Source organism: Chiloscyllium plagiosum, chromosome 6 (assembly GCF_004010195.1).
Source record: "Chiloscyllium plagiosum isolate BGI_BamShark_2017 chromosome 6, ASM401019v2, whole genome shotgun sequence".
Lineage (NCBI taxonomy): Eukaryota > Metazoa > Chordata > Chondrichthyes > Orectolobiformes > Hemiscylliidae > Chiloscyllium > Chiloscyllium plagiosum.
Genome location: NC_057715.1, coordinates 488,125 through 510,273, shown reverse-complemented (window position 1 = coordinate 510,273; position 22,149 = coordinate 488,125). Strand labels below are relative to the sequence as shown.

The following is a 22,149-nucleotide window of genomic DNA, read 5'->3' as shown; positions in this document are numbered from 1 at the left end:
GTGGAGAGGTAGTTGCTGCAAATTTATACTTCAGTCATTTGAGATGGTGCAGCTCTCACCATTATAACTGAAGGCATTTCACCTACTACTAACTTTAGGATACTAACTAACCTACTTTATGTTCCAGATATTTGTTTGCTTTTCTTGTGATTATTTTTTTAAATATATGAAATAAATCTGTACTTGTTAGACTTTGAATGTCTGCTTTTAGATCAGCATGGTAAAACATAAACCAAGCAGCCAACTATCTATCTCCCAAACAGATATGCAACATTAATACATAGTTTCTCTGTCCAAGACAGCATTCTCTCTTTGATCTGAAGTCTGGTTTCAGAAACTGCCAGTTTCTATTCAGCTCAAGAGACTGTCCAGCTGCAGCAATCACCTCTGCACTTATTTCTTAAAATAAGAAAAGCTAAGCTGGAATGAAGTTGGATTAATCAACCTGAATTTTCTCATTGTATTTTTGTGTCATATTTCACACATTGTATTTTCACAAACTTTCAGCAGGTTCAGAAATGCTCTTGTACCCTATTTCTTACATTAAATTGCACAAGGTAATAATTAATCCAGTTCCTTGCAACTCTAGGTATGATAACCCCATATAATTTTAATTCAAAATTCCCCATTGCATTTCCAAATCAGATACATGAATAACCCACAGTATTTTATTTTGCACTCCCCAGTACTGCAATGCAAAAGCAAAACTTGAGAAAGAAACTAAAAATTATACAGCACAAGATGGTCTATTTGATTAAACCATTGGAAAATACCATTGGAACTGATTGTAGTGCCAGGCTGTCAGTTGGACTCCTCATGCAGTTCATTTGTACTTGGCTGGAGATACATATATTCACTATTAAGGCAATGTTCTGCTGTAAACCCATGGCCGTGCCCTGACTAATCATTGTTGTCAACCTGGTGTCACTTAACTAGGATTAACTGTCCTGCCGCATCCTCATGCCAACTATTACCCAACCAATCAACACTCTTCTCTTTTTAAAGTTGCTTGGTATTCTCAGATTTTCTAGCTGTTATCTTATGACTTAAACCTTTGTGAGGTACATTGTTGAATATGTTCTGGAATTCAGACAACACATTTACTAGCTCCCTTCTATCCACCTGGCTTCTGAAAAGAGCAAATAAATCAATCAAACATGATCTCTGTTTCATGAGCCATACTGACTCTACTTGATTAGATTATGGATTTTCCAGTTGTTCGGTTACTTCTTAATGCTTGAATCCAATTCATTTCCAAGAATGGATATTAAATTGGCCTACAGTTACAGCTTTTTGCCTCCTTCCCTTTATGAAGGGGGCTGTTATATTGGCAGATTTTGCTCTCTGGAATCTAAGAATGTTTGCAAAATTATAACCAATGCATCCACTATCTCTGTAGCTGCTTCTTTTAGCATCCGAGAATGCAAGCCATCAGGGCCAGGGGACTTATTTGCCTTTAGCCCCATTAGTTTGTATAATACTACTTTTCCAATGAAGGTGAGAGTACCTAGTTCCTTCTCCAGCTTCCCCTCCCTCCATATTTTTCAGTAATACTGGGATGTTTGAAGCCTCTTCCACTGTAAAGATGGATGCAAAATATCTGTTTAACTTCTCTGCCATTTCCTTGTTCCCTTATAACTATTTTCTCATGTTTATTCTCCAAGTGGTTTATGTTAGTTTAATCTATCTTTGTTTTGATTCACAAAGAAGTTTTTGTCAGTTTTGCAGATTTCAGATCAAATCCACTCCTTTCTTTAAATTGACAACCATTGTTGGTAACAATCCCGCTATTCCCATTTAGCCCTTCAAATCAATCTTCTGTTTCTCTAATTGCTCCGTTTCCATCTCTTTCTGACATTTATTCTCTCTAGCCTTCCCATAATCTCAGAACTTACCTTTTCCTTCCGGCCTCCCGCTTCCTAATAGCTTCCAGTTCCGACAGAAAGAAGCCATCAACCAGAACTCTTAATTCTGTTTCTCTCTGCACAAATGTTGCTTGATCAGAATATTTCCATTACTTTCTGGTTTTATTTTAGAAATGGATGGCCTATTATCTTAATAAATAAATGCTAGATAGCGGAGATAAACTTTTCAGTTATTTTTACAGGACATTTCAGCTTTGTGTCAACAGGCCATAGCCTGATAGAGAATCAGAATTGCTCTGCCCAGGACGGAAGAAACTATAGAACAGGAAGGGGTTAGAGGGATATGGGCGAAGTGTTGGCAAATGGGACTGGATTCATTTAGAATATCTGGTTGGCATGAACATGTTGGACCGAAGAGTCTGTTTCTGTGCTGTACATTTCTGACTATAAAAATACACAATCAAAAGGAACAAAATGAAAAAGGTTGTGCGCACAGACCAGACCATTACAGAAGCCAACCTTCCAACCATGGACTCCATTTACATGGCCTGTTGCCACGGGAAGGCTGCTAACATCAAAGACCCATCCCATCCCAACAATGCTCTCCTACAACCTCTTCCATCAGGCAGAAGATACAGAAGCTTGGACACACGCACCAGCTGATTCAAAAACAACTTCTTCCTTGCCATTATTAGACTGATGAATGGACTCTCGAGCCTCAAATAATGCTGATCTTGCTAATGTTGATCTTGCCTAGCACATGCCCTGTGTAATGCAACTTATATGGCTCTATCTAGATTTTTTTCACCCTATAATTTGTACGTCTAATGACTTGCCCGTACTGCTCATAAACAAAGCTTTTCGCTGTACTTAGGTATGCGTGACAATACATCAAATATAAAAAGCTTTTAGAAATATTTATTCTAAATATTTTCTCCTTTCTTGAATTCAAAATGTTGATTATCATATTTGATTTTATTTTCCGATCCAAATAAAGTTGCTACAATCAATTCACAAGCGTGGTCATACAGACTACACAATCAAAGTTGAAATCTGGAACAGGAACACCAGTACTTTAGAATGAGTGAGAGGACATTGCTCAGAGATTTCATGAATCATATAGAATGTGTATGATTTCTGCTGACTGTTGATTTTTATTTTGCTCTCCAATGGCTATTCAAAACAAAAAACACAATGGATGCCAACAGACAAAGAAAATAATGACTGCTGAAAGCAAATTTATAACTCCCTGAATTCAGTGATGTACTGACATTCATTTTTTGGATTTCAAGATTATGTTTCATTTGGAGGTCCAAATTAAGCTTAAATTATCACCCTCATGAAAATATTCTACACATGTAAGTTAACCCTTCAATTTTTCCTGAAAAATTAGTCTCAACAATTCAATTTCGAGGTGGCAATATACAAAGACAGTGAGTGAAAGGCAAGTAAGCTTAAGAGTAATATGGTTAATACATACATTCACATATATCATTGCAGAGGTGGGTTAGCAAATTTGATCAAAGGACTGTATGAATGCAACATGTGTAAAGGACAGGATGCTGAGATTGACATTGGGGAGGCTACTTTTAGAATATTGTGTGCAATTCAGGTTGTCATTTCTTTTAAAGAAAGGAGGTTGTTAAACTTGAGAAGGTGCAAAAAAAAAAAAACAAGGATGTTGCAAGGTTTCAAGGTTTTGAGTTGTAGGGAGGGGCGGAATAGGCTGGGACTTTTTTTCACTGGAGCATCAGAGACTGAGGTGTGACCTTAGAGATTTATAAAATCATGAAGGGCATGGATAGGGAGCCAAGGTCTTTTTTTTGGGGGGGGGGGGGGAAAGAGAGAGGTTGGTGGTTTCCAAAACTAGAGATATAGGATTAAGGTGAGAGAGGGAAAAGATTTAATAAAGATTGAAGTGGCATTTTCATGCAGAGGGTGGTAAATGTATGGAACGAGCTGCCAGAGGAAATGGTCGAGGATGGTACAATTACTTCATTTAAAAAGGCATCTGGATGAGTACATGAATAGGTAGGGTTTAGAGGGATATGGACCAAATGCTGGCAAATGGACTAGATCAGATTGGGATGTGTGGTCAGTGCGTACAAGTTGGACCAAAAAGGCTGTTTCCATGCTGTATAACTCAGTGAATTGTTTTTCCTCAGTCCAGTGGTGTTACTCAAAGCACTGACATGACAGCCACTGCCCTCTTTGATATGTAGTAATGGCCTGGGCATAGGGACAAAAGGCATAATTTTAAATTTACAGACAACAGTACATTCTGAAATTACGAAAGAGAGGAAAAAAAACCAGGAACAAACTTCAGGAGGACAGAAAGATTTCAGTGAAATAGGTAGAAATATGACTGTGAAAATGTGACATGGACAAGCCTCGTTTTTGGAATGAGCAGAGGCAGAAATGTTAACTCTTCTTTCTCTCCACAGATTCTGCCAGACCTGCTGAGGTTTACCAGCAGTTCCTGATTGTGTTTCTGATTTCCAACATCTGCAGTTCTTTTGGGGTTTTTTATTTATAAAGTTCTACAATTTTAAAGGGAGTACAGGGACAGAAAAACCTAAAGACTGCACACACAAAGTTTGGACACTGGCAGGACAATTAGAGAAAGACATTTAACAAAATGACTCTTGGTTTTATTCAAATATAGGTAATGAGTGTATAAAAGGAACGCAGTCATGCTAAACCCTTATGAAGCATTGACGACAACCCAGCTGGAATATTGTGGTCAATTGTGGACATTGCAGGACTTTGCTAACATTTCACATTTTTAAGGTGCCAAGTTGGTTTGAAGTAACATGTTGAGACTTTGCTGTAGCTTCTATTTAAATCAGGACATTATTGAAATTGATAAAATAAATTGATGCAAGTTGCTAATCCAGAAGTTTAGCTACTTTTATTTTGTTGATTGCCATCAATTGTGTATAATGAAATTATTACGTCATTTGAAATATAACAGAGCACATAATCTAAGGTGGTTTAAAATAGTTTATGCAAATAGAAACCAAAATATTGAGAATTACTTGGAATTTAGAATTGCATAATAATCAATACAAAGACACAATAATGGTTGTGGAAGTAACCAAATGAATGGGCATACATCTTAGGGCCTGAAATTAAACAGAATGTTGATTCTTGAAAGATATATAAATATTATAAATATTGCACCTTCCAGTCACTTGCATTTCAATAAAACCCCTAGCTCTCAGGCTAACATTTCTGCCCTCTGCCTGCTGCAATTTTCCACTGAAGCCCATTAACTTCCACAGTTACATCAACTTCACCACCTCTTTGCACTGCTTGCTGCAAAGATTCCATTCCAGTCTCCCAGTTTCTGTCCCCGCACATTGGTCCAGATGAGGGCATTTCCACTGAGCTGCCTCTGACATGACCTCCTTTCTTCTCATCACTATCTCCCACTCCCCTCTCCCCTACCTACACATGTATACACACACACACACACACCCAGACCTTCCATCCAAAAAAAGAAGCGAAATGCATGCTGGAGGAACACCACATTTCTGCTTAGACACTTTATTAACTTCAAGGTCTCAATATTGAACTCAACAGTGTCAGAAACTGCTTGCATTTCTGACTGCGCTCCATTTTATAATGTCTCCCCACATGGAGGGAGAGGAGAAAAAGATGGATGCTTTCAGTCCACAGAGTTTGAATGTTTCTGCTGCCCTTGCACTCATTGCTTTGTATTAAACTTCAGCTCAACCAGAGGCGGTCAACCAACAGAATTCCCTGATTTCAACATCTATCTCAAATGAGCTCTTTCATCATTGTGAAAAACAATATTGTCAGGCAAATCTAAAAATTTGCAGCTCTCAATTTTTCCCCAAGTCTTAAAATTCTACTGATATTTCAGCTACATATCAGTCAACTTTAAGTTTATACATCCAGAAGATTATAGATCCAGAAGAACAAACAAACGTGGTCTCTAATAAGATAGAAAGTTTGTTCGGTGATGCAACTGAAGAGAAAAAGAGTAATACAATTCACTTGCGCTCATTGATCAAATCTTTAACTGTAGCTGTTCAGACTACAGAACAGAACCTAGTGAACAAACAGTCACTGCAGATGTGAACCAGACATCAGATGATTAAAATGCACAAGTTCAAATGGAACATTTCCTTTTCTATCCCTCATGGAAGGATCATCAGAATCAGTGACAGATCTCACATCAAACAAACAGCAATCCTCAAGTAGAACAATTCAAGAGGTGAACATTGTTTCCATCAATGAAGTAACTGCAGGTGCAAACGCCAGCATCAGACCTAATCAACAAGCTGAAGTAGAGTCTATAAGGTTTATCACAAATTTATCAGTAAATTGAGAATAAAAATCACCCTGAACAGATCGAAGAGATTCAGTGATTCTGGGCATGACCAAAGCAAAACTACCAGGTTCAGTCAGAGTCAGGTTACAGACAAGACAACACTGCCAGAATCAAAAGTCAAGATTCTGGCAAACTGAAAAATGGCCTGTTTCAATAAGGCAGTCATTCTCTACTTAGGAGATTCATGAGACGAACAGCGTTCCAAACAAGGAAATAAAGTTGTTTCAGCAGGGAAGACTTCTTCCCTGAAGGCCATGAAGAAATAAATGGTCCTTCAGCATGAACAGACTTCACAGCCTTACACTTTCAGAACTGAATTGAGGTCAACAGTCCTCATGTCAAAACCTTACCACTTCTTCAAGTTGGAAGAAAATCTACTCAAAGAACCAAAACAACCAGGCTAAAGTTTGTAAAGTCAGAGACTTCTGCGAAGGTGGGGTTGTGATAAATGTAAATATATAGATGGATATATAAATTTTGAGAGAAGAAAGTTTGTGGGGGAAAAAAAAATGATGCGTATGGTTTTCAGCTTGAAGGCAGAGCACTAATTCTTAACTGTGTTGTACACCATATGGTTTGATGTCATTGTGTGGTCTCAGGTGGGAAAACAGCTCTGATTCTTAATGGAGTTCACCACCCAGATCTGCCTCAATCTTTCTACCAATATGTATCATATCAATGTAACTTGTACCTGATTGCAATCATGCAATAAACTATATTAAAATAAAACCAAGAACTGTGGATGCTGGAGATCTGACAAAATAGAAATTGCTGGAGTAATTCATCAGGTCTGGCAGCATCTGCAGAGAGAAAGCAGAGTTAACATTGAGTCCAGTGACTCTCCATCAGAATTGAGAATCATCACCAGATGCGAAATGTTAGCTCTTTCTCTCACAAATGCTGCCAGACCTATTGAGTTCCTCCAGCATTTTCTTTTGTTTCAGTAAATTATATATTTTTTTAAGACAAGAAACTCTTGTTATATCATATTATGGTTTTCCTCCACCACACCAGACCAAGTTGGCTTTCCAATAAAAGAAAGGCAAATGGTGGCAAAGGTCTATCCTCATCATGACAGATTGTCCAGATAGCTCATTCAACATAAGGATTCAACATCCATTGCTGTTGATTCCAGTGACAAATGGTACACAATCAGCTTGATTTTCTCATTCTTGAAAACCATGCATGGCCTCACCCTCTTTCCTCTTTTGAATTCAGTTTTACAAGCAGATGTTGTCCCATCCCAGTACTGCAAACAAAAAAGATTTCTTTGAAAGCAGTATGTTTTTTCAAGCATCCTGTCTGAACCTTGTGGCCCACTTTATTACGATTGCATTAAATTACACATTTAAAGATTACTGAATTGTTCTGCAGCCAGCAGGATCAAGTAACACATTCCAGCCAGAAAGTATGACATGTCTGACCTACAAGAGAACCAGACATTGTGTCCAAGCCATCTGAGCTGCAACAAGACAAGTCTTTTTAGGAGTTAACTCTACCAGAATCTACTCTCAAAATACATATCTTATTCCTTGTAATTGAAATAGTTCAGATCTCATCATTAGTTAGTCACAGCTCCCAACTGTTCCATCACAAAATGATGATTAAACGGCCGTTATCTCCAGCTCTGTAGGATCATACAAACCACCCGAATAACCACTGGCTGCTTCACCTACAGCATTACTCCTTTTGTTTGCCTACATTCATATAGCTTCCCTTCGTTTTGTGACAGGGTGATTATTTTGGACTGTCTCATCAATGTAACACAAAATAATCATTGTCAAGCCTTACAAAGCTTAAGCCTATATAACAAAGGATGCCACTGTGGTGATCAAAGTCCTGAAGCAGCACCATTAAATAAGTCTACTTTTAAAAAACAGCCAAAGTTCTTCATCACAGCAAGGTTCATTTTATTCCAATCTCTGAAAAGCCATTTAGATGTATTGCAATGTTTTACTCATCTCATAGCAGAGTTTTTTCCTCCGATACAAAATGAACCAAACAGCACAGGACATTACAAGAACTTCGTCATTGCACAATATGTTGCACAGTGGAATGTGTGAAGTCCAAATTATAGATTGAAACCAGATTCAGGTTCATTACAAAACCAGGAGTTTCTCAAAGAGTTATTGTCAGACTTGCATAATTCTGCAAAGAACAGAAAGCATCACACCCCAAGACAAATATTTGACACAGGGAAATGTATAGGTTAACATATTGGTGAGATTTCTGATTCAAACAAGTTCACTTTGATGCACAGCTTAATAACTATTTTTGTACAATTACATCTGGTTTTCTAGTCAGTAGACAGAGTGGCCAGAAAATAAAAGAAAAACATCAATAAGACAATAGAAAGATTTTAGTGAAATAAGAATAAACTTTTCAAATGACTGATCTGTATCCTAAATCTATCCCTCCACCCACCTTAGCTCCCAATCACTTCAAACATTGTTAGTAAAGATCTACAAATGCCAGATTTTAAATTACTACTGTAATTGGGCCAGCAGCTACAAAACATTATATCACAGCATTAATTTAATAAAACATCCCAAAGTTCAGTAAAGTAAAACAAAGTACAGCATTGAACTGCATGAGAAAATATTAAATTAGGTGAGCCATGCTTGGTCAAAGAGATAGTTTAATGCAGTGTCTTGAAGGAAGAAAAGTGGTGACACATGGAGATTTTGGGAAGTTAGCCAAAAAAAACAGGGGATAAATACCATAAGGTACAGTTATCAGTGGTGAATGTTTCAGTGGCCAGAATGAGAGAAGTTCAAGTTTGAAGAAGTGTTAGTTTGGTGATCTGCAGACATCAGGAAGGACTTAGCCAAGCAGAGATTTCAATTGGGATTTTAAAGATCAAGAAATTACTTGATTGGAAACCAATGTAGGTCAGTGAGCACATAGTAATGGAGGACATACTGTTCCCCCAAGTGAAGATGTGTGCAGTTTTGCATGGCCTTAAGTTTGTAGAATGTTGATGATGAACTAGGAGTATACTCAAATGAATTTATTAAAAACTTTTAGGTCAGTGTCTCTTTTGACTTAACTGGACTTTAATGGTGCAAAACCAATTATTAAACACTGTGGTCGACTTTTAAATGCCCTCTAGAATGGGACCAAGTGCTGCCCCAGTCAGCAGCATCCACATGCTGTGAACAGACATGAAAAAAATTGTGGCTCTTAAAAACAAATTGCCATACATGGTCACATCTAGAATAATGAGAGCATTGAACAATGATCAAATTAAAAGGCAGAATAAGGAACTGCATGAGGAACTGAGTGGGCTGCTTCGACACTCAAATGTCAATTGAGAAGAATTGATTGAAGTTTAACAGCGTGAACACGACCAATTAACTTTCCCTCTTCAGTCTACAGAGAAAGCCACAATTGCACTTGCCTGGCATTTCTACTGAGGTTATTAGACTGACTTGACTATGTTAACTCATTCCCAAATTTTGATTTTTCTATGACACAGCCTCTGTGACTCATGGAGATTATGGTGCATTTAACATTGTAACTAACCTTTGGTCGATGTTTACTGATTAAAATATTATTTCAACAATCGACGTATTGGGCAATGAGAGCAAAAAATAGTTTTGGAAGTTAAAACTGGACTGCCAAAGTTGCTAAGGTATCTAGTCAGTCAAATAGAAATGCGCCTATTTGACTTCAATGTGGTGGGGAAGCAGTGGTAATGTGACTGGACTAGTAATTCAGATGCCCAGGGTAATCTGAGTAAACAGATTAACCCCATTATGGCAGATGGTGGTATTCAAATTAACTTTCAATTCTATATTTTTACTTAAGCTAAAAATAATCATGTAACCACTTAACTGTTGTAAAACACAGAATCAGGCTCCCTAATATCCTTGTCTGGCCTACATGTGACTTCAGATCCACAGCAATACGGTTGATTCCTCATTACCTTTTGAAATGGCCAAACAACCAAGTTCCAGGGCAATTAGGGATGGGCAAATGTTGGTCTTGCTGGTGGCACCATATTCCTCAAACAAAAAACACTGGGGGAGGGGGGACCCAGGGAGATGGTGAGGTAAGAGATCAGTCTGAGACTGGTACGGTTGGGAAAAGTAGCAAGTCAAATAGTCAGGGCAGGCAGGAACAAAGCAAAGCAGAGAACAAGGTAGGACTGAAACTGCATTGATTGCAATGCAAGGGGTCTATCAGGCAATGCAGACGAACTCAGGGCATGGTTAGGAACATGCAATTAGAGAGATGTGGCTCAGGGATGGACAGGACTGGCAGCTTAATATTCCAGGATACACATGCTATAGGAAGGATGGGGGGGGGTAAAGAGAGGAAGGGAGCTGACGTTTTGATGAGAGATAACATTATGGCTGTACTTCGGGCAGATATCCCTGGGAATATGTCTAGGGAATTATTTGGGTGCAAGTAAGAAATAAGAAAGGGATGATCATGTTATTTGGATTGTAATACAGATTCCTCCCCTCCACAATAGTCAGCAGGAAACTGAGATCTCCGTACAAATGTATCTCATTTATCTGTAAGAAGAGGAGGTGGTTATGGTAGGGGATTTTAACTTTCCAAACAGTCTGAGACTGCCATGGTGTTAAGGGTTTAGATAGAGAAGAATTTGTTAAGTGTGTACAAGAAAATTTTCTGATTCAGTATGTGAATGCACCTACTGGAGAAGATGCAAAACTTGACCTACTCTTGGGAAATAAAGCAGGGCAGGTGACTGAGGTGTCAGTGGGGGAGCACTTTGGGGCCAGTGACCATAGTTCTATTAGTTTTAAAATAGTGACGGAAAAGGATAGACCAGATCTAAAAGTTAAACTTCTTAATTGGAGGAGGGCCAATTTTAACAATATTAGGCAAGAACTTTCTAAAGTTGACTGGAGGCAGATGCTCACAGGTAAAAAGGGATGGCTGGAAAGTGGGAAGCCTTCCAAAAATGGGGTAACCAGAGTCCAGAGACAGTATGCGCCTGTTACGGTGAAAGGCAACGTTGGTAGGTGTAGGGAATACTGAATGACTAGAGAAATTGTGGTTTTGGTCAAGAAAAAAGAAGCATATGTCAGGTATACACAGCAGAGATCAAGAGTATAAAGGCAGAAGTATACTTTAGAGGGAAATCAGGAGGGCACAAAGGAGACATGAGATAACTGTGGCAAATAGGGATAAGGAGAATCCAAAAGGATTCTATAAATACATTAAGGACAAAAGAGTAACTAGGGAGAGAACAGGGTCCCTCAAAGATCAGCAAGGCAGCCAATGTGTGTGGAACCACAGGAGATGGGACAGTATTTTGCATCAGTTTACTGTGGAGGAGGACATGGAAGATAAAGGTTGTGGGGAAATTGATGGTGACATCTTGAAAAATGTCCATATTACACAGAGGTGTCTGGATGTCTTAAAATGCATAAAGGTAGATAAATCCCCAGGACTTGATCAGGTGTACCCTAGAACTGTGTGAAGCAAGGGAAATGATTGCCAGGCTCCCTGCTGAAATATTTGTACTTTCAATAGTCACAGGTGTGGTATCAGAAGACTGAAGGTTGGCTGATGTGGTGCCACTATTTAAGAAAGGTAGGAAGGAAAAGCCAGGATCTGTAGACCAGCAAGCCTGACTTTGATGGCAGGCAAGTTGTTGAAGGGAATCCTGAGGGACAGGATTTACATGTATTTGGAAAGGCAAGGACTGATTAAGGATAGTCAACGTAGCTTTGCGTGTTGGAAATCCTATCTCAATCTTGATTGCGTTTTTTTGAAGTAACAATGAAGAGGATTGATGAGGGCAGAGTAGTGGACATGATCAACATGGATTTCACTAAGACATTCAACACAGGTCCTCATGGTAGACCGGTTAGCAAGATCAGATCACAAGGAACACTGGGAGAACTAACCATTTGGATACAGAAGTGGCTTGAAGGTCAAAGACAGAGGGTGGTGGTGAAGGGCTGTCTTTCAGACTGGAAGCGTGTGACCAAAGGTGTGCCACAAGGATCAGTGCTTGGTCCACTGCTTTTCATCATTTATATAAATGATTTGGACAAAGACATAGGAGAATTGTTAGTAAGTTTGCAGATGACACCAAAATTGGAGGAGATGGTTACCTAAGAGTATAACAGGATCTTGATCAGATTGGCCAATGGGCTGAGGAGTGGCAGATGGGAGTTTAATTTAGATAATGTGAGGTGCTGCCTTTTGGAAAGGAAAATCAGGGCAGGACTTATACACTTAACAGTAAGATCCTGGGGAGTGTTGCTGAACAAAGAGACCTTGAATTGCAGGTTCATAGTTCCTGGAGAGTGGAGTCACAGGTAAATAAGATAGTGAAGGCGGCGTTTGGCATACTCTCCTTTATTGGTCAGAGTATCGAATACAGGAGTTGGGAGGTCATGTTCACGTTGCAGCTGTACATGACATTGGTTAGGACACTTTTGGAATAGTTTGTGCAATTCTGGTCTCCCTCTTATTGGAAGGATGTTGTGAAACTTAAAAGAGTTCAGAAAAGATTTACAAGGATGTTGCCAGTATAGAATGAGCTGCCAGAGGAAGTGGAGGAGGCTGGTACAATAATAGGCATATGGGTGTATGAATAGGAAAGTTTTAGAGGAATATGGGCCAAGTGCTAGAAAACGGGATTAAATTAGTTTAGGACATCTGGTTGACATGGATGAGTTGGACTGAAGGATATGTTTCAGTGTTATAGACAATAGGTAATAGGCCATTCTGCCTTTTGAGCCTGCACCACCATTCAATATGATCATGGCTGATCATCCTCAATCAGTATCCTCTTCCTGCCTTATCTCCATAACCCCTGATTCCACAATCCTTGAGAGCTCTATCCAACTCTTTCTTAAATGAATCCAGAGACTGGACCTCCATTGCCCTCTGGGGCAGAGCATTCCACACAGCCACCACTCTTAGGGTGAAGAAGTTTCTCCTCATCTCTATCCTAAATGGTCTACCCCGTATTTTTAAGCTGTGTCCTCTGGTTGTACATCTTTATGACACTAAATGACGATATTGGGACAGGATAGATCGACCAAAATTGCATTTGATTGTCCTGTACATTCCTTTTGCTGTCATTACCAGGCTGTGTTCAAAAGGCCTTTAATCAATAAGACCAACTGCCCTGATGGTGCTTTAAAACATACATAAGAGAAAGTCACTCAGTCCCTCACACATGCTCCACCATTCAATAATCCAGTCTGATCAGATTGCATTTCAACTCCACTTTCCTCCGGGCAACCCATTACTGCAGACTACCTTGTAGATCAAAAATTTGTCTGACTCAGCTGTGAATATACTCTATGCCTAACCTCCACTGCTCATTGTTAAAGAATTAACCACCCTCAAAGGAAACTCCTAGAATCTAGTGAATTTTGAAATAACACAATCAATGCCTCTCTGCAGCAATGTCTGTAACAAATAGCACCACACCATTGTGATATGATGGAAAAGCTTATCTGCTGTAGCAATCCCTTGAACAATGCTGTCAGGAGCTCCTTATTCCTGGTACAGCCATCCAAGAGGTCAATAGGAGGTGCCAAAGTGTGGTCTAGTAGTTTAGGTGACGAGAGAGTCACACATCTCACCAACTGAGAAGGCAGAAAGTGGTTGCGACAACAAAAAGTGTTCTTCCTCATCATGTGATGAAAACCTGACCACCAACCCATCTAGGTCTCCTAGAAAATTACAGCACACAAAAGGTCTGAACCTGAAAGAGTCATGCTCAAGGTTCTAACAGGGTCCTCTTGCCAAGTCCTATGGTGATTAAGAATTGGTTATGGTAACAGGGGTGTTAATTCCTGAGGCCCTAGTCAAGAATATGAACATTAGGTGACAGAAGTACAAAATTCTGTTAGAAGTTCAGAGATGGCTTTGAACAGCAGATTCTGTACTGAACAGTCTCCTCATCCAAATGGGCAGTGAGAAAATATGCACCAATATTGGTTGTCAAATATTCTCCTGGCCAGGGAACAACACCCTGAGAGATTACTATCTTTGTAGTCAAAGAAAGAAAAAGCCACAAAGGCCTCTTCACCTGTAGGATGGTTCCTCTCAAGGATGACAATGCCATCCATCAACAACAAAGGATATTTTCCAACAATAACTGAAATCATAATATTTTTCAGGCGATTCAGACACCTTATCTTGGCATCTCTAGGTGAACCATTAATGCAAGAGCAGCAACAACCAATTTAAATGTTGAAAATCACCAGAACCTGTAGCCAGATGGTATACCAGTTTGAAATTGGTGGGTTTACACTCACCAAAGTCCATGCACATTTGTCCAGATTTTGGAGGATAAATAACGCTTCCTTCTCATTGCCCTGACTTCAGGAATGCAGCAACCTTAACAAACATCAAGACAGGAGATAAATCATGCTGTGCAAACTACTGAACTGCTTCCTTCTTTTCCATAGCAGGTAATATCTGAATAGCATTTCCTTGAATCAGCTATTTCCAATGACTAAGGAAATACTACTAAAGACAAATGTGTCTTTAGTCCTTAAAGTGGAATCGCTGACATTGCCTGACAAGTACAAACAAAAAGTGTGGAGAACACCACCAGGTACACTCCATTGCATTTAACCTGAGTCTTGGATTCAGTAAATCATGAGATTCTATGGATCACTCGCCAAATATTCGGTTGTCCATAATCCTGGAATATTTATGACAATGTTATGATTGCCACTGCTTGCCTGGAAGATCTGAAACTGACTATGTCAAACAAGGGTTGAGAAGTAGCACCCATACTACATACAATCCAATGACTGTTATTGATCTCAAAGAGCAATTACCTTCTATGTGAGTTATTGAATATCTAAAATGGAAACGTCTAATCTCAGTCTAACCTAAAACAGACTACTGCCAAGAGAACCAATGGTATGCAAACATCATTGGCTACGCTGCAGCAAATCTGCAAGCCATTCAAACTCTCTAATTCAGCATACAAGAGACTCAGCTAGTCTGGAATGTTCCCAGAACAAAGCTCACCAACCCAGAGCTAGTCTGTCAAATATTTCACCTCAGATATATTGAAAGAGGGGTTCTGGAACATGCTGAGCACACTGCAGACTTTGGCAGCCACCTCTCTCAAATGACCATCGTTGGTAAGAGCTGATATCAGACCTGGTGTACTAGTTCAGCCTCCGAAACCATGACATCAGGTTTTAAAAATAAAGACCTCCACATGTCAATAAACGACCCAGTGAACACAGTTGTCCTCACTACATTCTTGTACTGCAGTGAAACTTGGACTGTGCATCAAAAACTCACAAGAACGCTAGAGAAATTCTGCCAGCAATACCTTCAGCACATTCATCAGATTCAGTGGGAACGCCATCAAACAAATACTCCTGTCCATAAACCAGATCTACAGACAGAACTCTCAAAGCCAACTACGATGGACTGGAAACCTTGTCCAGTTGGCTGAAATGTGTCTCCCCATCAGGTTGATTTCTTAACTCAAATTGTCAGCACACCAGGAGCAAACCAAAAGAAAATGCTACAAAGGCACTCAGACTTGTTTTGAAATTCAGCAGTGATATTGATAAGTGGTGAAACTCGCTATCAAACATTCATAATTGTGACAACTTGTCCAACAAGTTCCATTATGCTTTCACTCCAAAAGCCATAATGATGAGGTAGAGCAGCAGGGGCACTGGGGACAGGAAACATGGGACAAGGAAAAGAGCAAATCCTGCACTCTGGATTCCACTACCTTATGGGACATGCCTAAAGATGTGGTCAAAAACAGCTGTTCAGTCACATGACAACCCACAGGTGCTTATAAACCTGAGCAGATGACAACCTTAAATCAAGCGACAATTCACAATGACCATCCTCTTGTTTAAACTACTTTCCCAGTTAACTTTAGCCAATTCTATCTTCGTATCTATGTAAATCATTCAAACTGGCAATGGGATTTTGACCTGGGAATTTACAGGTCTGTATTGCTATTGACCATAGGTTGTGATGTCTCCCCCCCCATTGGCCAATCAAATAAACCTCATTTGGATTGTTAGACATAAGATACAGCACTCTTGAGCACAACCCTATACAGGATTAATAGCTTTGGGCTGGAATGAATGATCAAATTTAGCTGATCCAGTTGATTCATTTTAGTTGCTTTGAATACAAAAAAATATAGAGTACACAAGTCTGTTACCAATCTGATATTATCAAGAGCTAAATTCCAATGGACATACTTTATGTACTAGAGAATGCTCTGCCATTGTAGCAAGACATATACATTTACTGTCACCGCTCCAGATCTCGTTGTCTGTCATTGTGGTTACACATCCCAGAATCTATTTATTTAACTTATTATGCCCACACATTTTGTTGCTCTGAGGTATTGGCCAATATTTTCATATCATGTTGTACATTCTGGAGGTCTTCTTTATTTGCCTTTAGTCTCTCAGGTCTGTGTTTGTCCAAAATAATTGTCATTTGTGACTAATAACAGTCTTGATATCATGCAGATATATTTGCATATAGTTTGCCACTTCCCTATCATTTGAAATCCTTACACTTGAATTTCATACCTACAACCGGATTAGGCATTGACAAATCATGTATATATAGTGACAAGTCACTCCCCTCCACCACTGTGATTCTATGTCCTTTCCTTTCCCCAACTAGGAGACAGAAAGGACTGAGATGCTGGAGAGTCAGAATCAAAAAGTGTGGTGCTGGAAAAAGCACAGGTGGTCAGGCAGCATCCGAGTAGGAGAGTCTACGTTTTGGGCATAAGCCCTTCATCAAGAATGTGGAGGGGGAAGGGGCTGAGAGATAAATAGGAGAGTGAAGGTAAGTGATGGTGATTGGTGGATGCAGGTGATAGGTGATTGTGATAGGTCAGTGGGGAGGATGGAGTGGATAGATGGAAATGAAGATGGACGGGTAAGGCAGGTTAAGAGGGCACTGCCAAGTTAGAGGGTTGGATCTAGGATGAGGTGGGGAGAGTTTGAAATTGGTGAAGTCAGTGTTGATGCCTTGTGGTTGGAGGGTCCCAAGGTGGAAGATGAAGCGTTCTTCCTCCAGTTGGCAGGTGGCTTCAATCTGGCAGTGGTGGCAGCCTAGGACTTGCACGTCCTTCAGGGTGTGGGAGGGATAGTTGAAGTGGTTGGCCTCAGGGTGGTGGGGTTGTTTGGTGTGTGCACAGCAGAATGTTCCCTGAACCACTCCCCAAGTTGGTGCTCAGTCTCCCCAATGTAGAGACCACATAAAGAACAATAGATGCAGCAAGTGAGATGGGTGAATGCGCAAGAAAATCCCTGCCAGATTTGAAATAATCCTTTAGGACCTTGAAATGATGGAGGCGAAGGGGGAGGGACAGTTTGATATTTCAGCCAGCATGGACTTGCTGGACCAAAGGGTGTATTTCCGTACTGTAAGACTCTACAAACAGCAAAGACCCCAGCAGACCTCTACAGTAACAATTGCACACGATCTTTTGCCATGTCACCAGTGCTCCATTAAACACATTGTTTGTTGTTGTTTTTCTAATTTAGAGGCTAAAATAGATGTGACAAGGAAGATGCTAAGGAAGCAGGACAGCACCTTCTCGATGAATTGTACAATAAAGTAATTGAAAACAAAGGATATCTGCGTGCTAGATTCTTAAACATGAAACATTGTAAAGGAAGTATATATTCTGAGGAATAATGTAATCTAGCAGGAGAGATAGACGCATGCTAGATGTTATGATGCTGACTCCATCAATTTAAGTGGAGCCTTCCGGCCCAGGCCTATCACCTTATATGATCGTCATTGGAGATATAGATGTAGCTATGAATGATCATTCACCAACCATTATAGTTGGAACTAAATAATGCTTTATCAATGATGTGGAACCAAATAACTCACTCATTAACTCAACACAAGCTGTCAGATGACACCAAAATTGGATGTGTAGTGGACAGCAAAGGTTACCTCAGTGTACAATGGGATCTTGATCGCATGCGCTGAGGAATGGCAGATGGAGTTTAATTTAGATAAAATGTGAGGTGCTGCATTTTGGAAGGGCAAATCAGGACAGGACTTATACACTTAATGCTAAGGTCCTGAGTGTTATTGAACAAAGAGACATTGGATCGCAGGTTTATAGTTCCTTGAAAGTAGAGTTGCAGGTAGATAGGATTTTAAAGGCAGCATTTGATATGCTTTCCTTTATTGGTCAAAGCATGTTTTATGTGCGTTGGGAGGTCATGTTGCAGCTGTATAGGACATTATTCCAAAAGTCGCCTCACCAATGTGCACAATTCTGGTCTTCCTCCTATAGGAAGGATGTTGTGAAACTTGAAAGAGTTCAGAAAAGATTTACAAGGATATTGTCAGGATTGGAGGGTTTAAGTTATAGGGAGAGGTTGAATAGGCTGGGGTTGTTTTCCCTGGAGCACAGGCTGAGGGTTATAAAATTATACAGGTTTATAAAATTATGAGGTACATGGATAGGATAAATAGACAAGATCTTTTACCTGGAACAAGTGTGTCCAGAACTGGAGGACATAGGTTTAGGGCGAGAACAGAAAGATTTAAAAGGCACCTAAGTGGAGACTTTTTTGCACAGAAGGTGGTGCATGTATGAAATGAGCTGCTAGAGGAAGTGGAGGAGGCCGGTACAATTACAGCATTTAAAAAGCCTCAGGATGGGTATACAAATAGGAAGGGTTTAGGAGGGATACAAGACAAGGGCTGGCAAATGGGGCTAGATTAATTTATAATATTTGGTTGGCATGGAGGAGCTAGACGGAAGGTTCTGTCTCCATACTATATAACTCTGAGTCTATGACAATCATTTCATAGAATAGAATCCCTACAATGTGGAAGCAAGCCATTTGGCCCATCAAATCCACACCGACCCTCCAAACAGCATCCCATTCCTTACCCTACCCTTGTGCCCTGCACCTCCCATGGCTAATCCACCAAGTCTGCACATCCCTGGGCACAATGGGCAATTTAGCATAGCCAATCCACCTGACCTGCACATCTCTTAAAACTAACCATTTAGCTTGCAAATCTGTAAGAGCAGTCAGAAGGTTTGAAGTACTTTTCTCATTCCAATAAAAAAAACTACAGCTAACAATTGCACAGAAGCATTCCATTTAAATAACACTACATATTCCACTTTCTTCCCATGAATGCTTCAGTTATATTGTTACCTCATATTTCATCTTTTGCAAATACAATGGTGTACAAGTTAAAAAAAACTAATGTTTTGTTTCTCACTGGGATTAATAAGTAACAGAAACAAGTACGCAGTTGGTTTTGTTTCCATGGTTGTAAAATCTGACAATGTTTCCCCTCACTTAACATGTTTATATCCCTCGGCAACCTCCTTATTTCCTCCTTACATCTTGCATTTGTAGTGTCAAAAAATGTCGATGCACTACCCTCTATCACTTTCGGGGCAGCACGGTGGCACAGTGATCACAATGTTTCAGTTTAAGGATATGAAGTTAAAAAATTTAAAGTTAATTTTTTAAAAATACAATATCCAGTTACACAAAATCCAGGCTGGTTTTGCATTTGACGATATGGCCCATTTAAGCAGAAACCAGATGAAGTTTGTATTATGGGGCAGGTTTTCAATGAGAATTATAAGACATCTGCATCCAAAGCAGAAACTTTATAGTTTGATTCCTAAATTTAGGAAATTGCGATACATTTCACCAGATGTGCAAGCTAAGTGGGTTAGTCATGGGAAATGAAGGATAACAGGGCTAGAATAGGGGGTTGGGTTTGGGTGGGATGCTCTTTGGAGCATCGGCATGGACTCAATAGGCTGAATGGCCTGCTTCCAGATTGTAGGAATTCTATGATCAGATCTGCGCTGTCACAGAATCACTGCTTTCCTATTCAATATTCCACATTCAATATGGTGGGCTACTTCATATCCTGTCATCCTGCTTTAATTGTGTTAGAAAAACAATATGTTGCTTCCAATAACAGTCAACAAGAGCATTAAAAAGAGGATCAATATTTTATCAGTTTTGTAGGACTGCGTGCAAACAGTGTTCCTCCAGAACCACAGTATATATTTCACCCAATTCTGGCCATTATAAACGACACCTAGTAACTATGGATCAGTAAAAACAAACCCAACGATACAAAAAAAACCCATTCTGGTTGTACAATGTGCACTCAAGCTGCCAATGAAGGTTAACAACTTAAAATGTTCTTGGCTTGCAGAACAAAATAAACGAAAACCACAATATAATGGCCCTGACCTCACATGCAAGAGGAAAACTCTTTTAAGTTCAATACAACTAACAGCTTGTCTCTATTTAGCTTTGTTTTAGATCTAGTCTGCATCAGCACACATGCAAGCCCCCACCCCCAACCTTGCTTTGCCTTCAGTTACACTTGAGCTCTTTGACTCAAAAGGCCTGGAAGAGATTAAGTGCCTGACCGCAAAGAAAGTCCTGGCACACACTTAAGCCTGTCTGGGATACTTTGGCAATGCTATGTGCAGACTTGCAAACGGTGGGCCCACACAGGGAAAGCAGGACAAAAATCCGCATGAGCACATAAAGGTGCTGTAAACAGTTCTCTAAAGCAAACAAATGCACTTCAACAGCTAACCAACCTCATTTCAGGAAGATAATTTTCTACAATATTCCAACAGTTCTTATAGTTACTGCCTCTGAAGGGACATGCAATTGAACAGACATTAAACACTATTGATAATTTGGGAATCAAAGAAGCCAAACAACTGCCAAGAATTAAACCTAGAATATGTATTCATTCTTTTGCAATATTTATTAACTTATACAGGAAAGGTATGACAAATTAATGAAATGAAAAACACACGTGTTATTACAAACTTAATACTTGTGGCAAAGGAAGAGTTAAAGCTAATCTTCAGTTTGGAAGCCATAATGGTCCTAGGTCAACACTTGTTAAACTTCAAAGAGTTTCTGTCCCCCCAGCCTGACCTGCTCAGTGATCTGCACACTGTTTTGATTTAGCTCCCGCCAGTCGCCAGTCGGAGACTAACACAACAACACACAGCAAGCTGCTCAAGTTAAAAAATTTCCACAAGGAATACTACAAAGTTTGGCTGGACAGCTAAAAAACAAGTCAAGCATTACCTGCAACAAAGGCTCACTTACCATAACGAGGATCAAGCCTTGGGTCCAACCAAGAGGTGGTCTTGTTTTTGTGGTTTATGTAGTAAATCTCCCCATCAGGGGTAATGCCTTGCTCCCAGCCATCGGGAAGTGGGCCTGAACAAAAAGTAAAGGAATTTATGGTGGGCTGCTAAAAGTGAAATATTGCAAGCTCAACAGTTACATGACTATCAGAAAACAATACTGAAAAAGAATAAGTATAAATTTGTTTTGACATTTAAAAAAAACTAAATCTTTTAACTTGCGTATTTATGCAAAGCCCTTGCCTGTAACTGTATAGGGCAAATTACTAAAGCGTAATCTTGCTGGAATTAATTTTTATACAGTTTTGAGACTTGCAATATTCAATTCAGATGCAGCCAGTGAATGAGCCCCAGGGGACTGGAAGAACAGATTCAAATATATCCCCAGTTACTCCACAAAGGAACACTGAGGAAGTGTAATAACTGCTCATTTCCCCACAGTTTTTTTTAAAAGTGGAGGAAGAAACTGATGGCTTAAGCCCTCTGTCAAATCTTGTCCTTTCAATAAGCACAATACAATAACATATTGTGCAAGTAGAGATGTTATCTCTCCTTTGATTCTCCTACATAGGGAAATATCAACTTAGCTGCGTTATTTGACAAGACACCAAATGGTGGACTCATCACAACTTGGGAAGGAGTCAGAGAATGAGAAAACAAAGAACCTACAAAAGGAATTGGTGACCCATAACTGTTCTGGTCAGTGAGGAAGTTGCGAACCCATTAAATGCCCTCCCTCTGTGTTTAAGTGACTGAGACTGCAGAGG

The 22,149-nt window shown here is 39.7% G+C and overlaps 1 protein-coding gene across 2 annotated transcripts in view; it reads right to left on the bottom strand.

Moving 5' to 3' along the window:
• Positions 1 to 22,149, bottom strand: part of yap1 (Yes1 associated transcriptional regulator) — a 131,148-nt gene that overhangs the window by 10,297 nt on the left and 98,702 nt on the right. The window contains exon 3 of one of the 2 annotated variants that reach the window (XM_043691120.1): positions 21,342 to 21,455. The exons of the other annotated variant lie outside the window; for it this stretch is intronic. Within the exon in view, the coding sequence (XP_043547055.1) occupies positions 21,342 to 21,455 (114 nt within the window). The remainder of the gene's footprint in view (positions 1 to 21,341; positions 21,456 to 22,149) is intronic. 2 annotated transcript variants of the gene reach the window in all.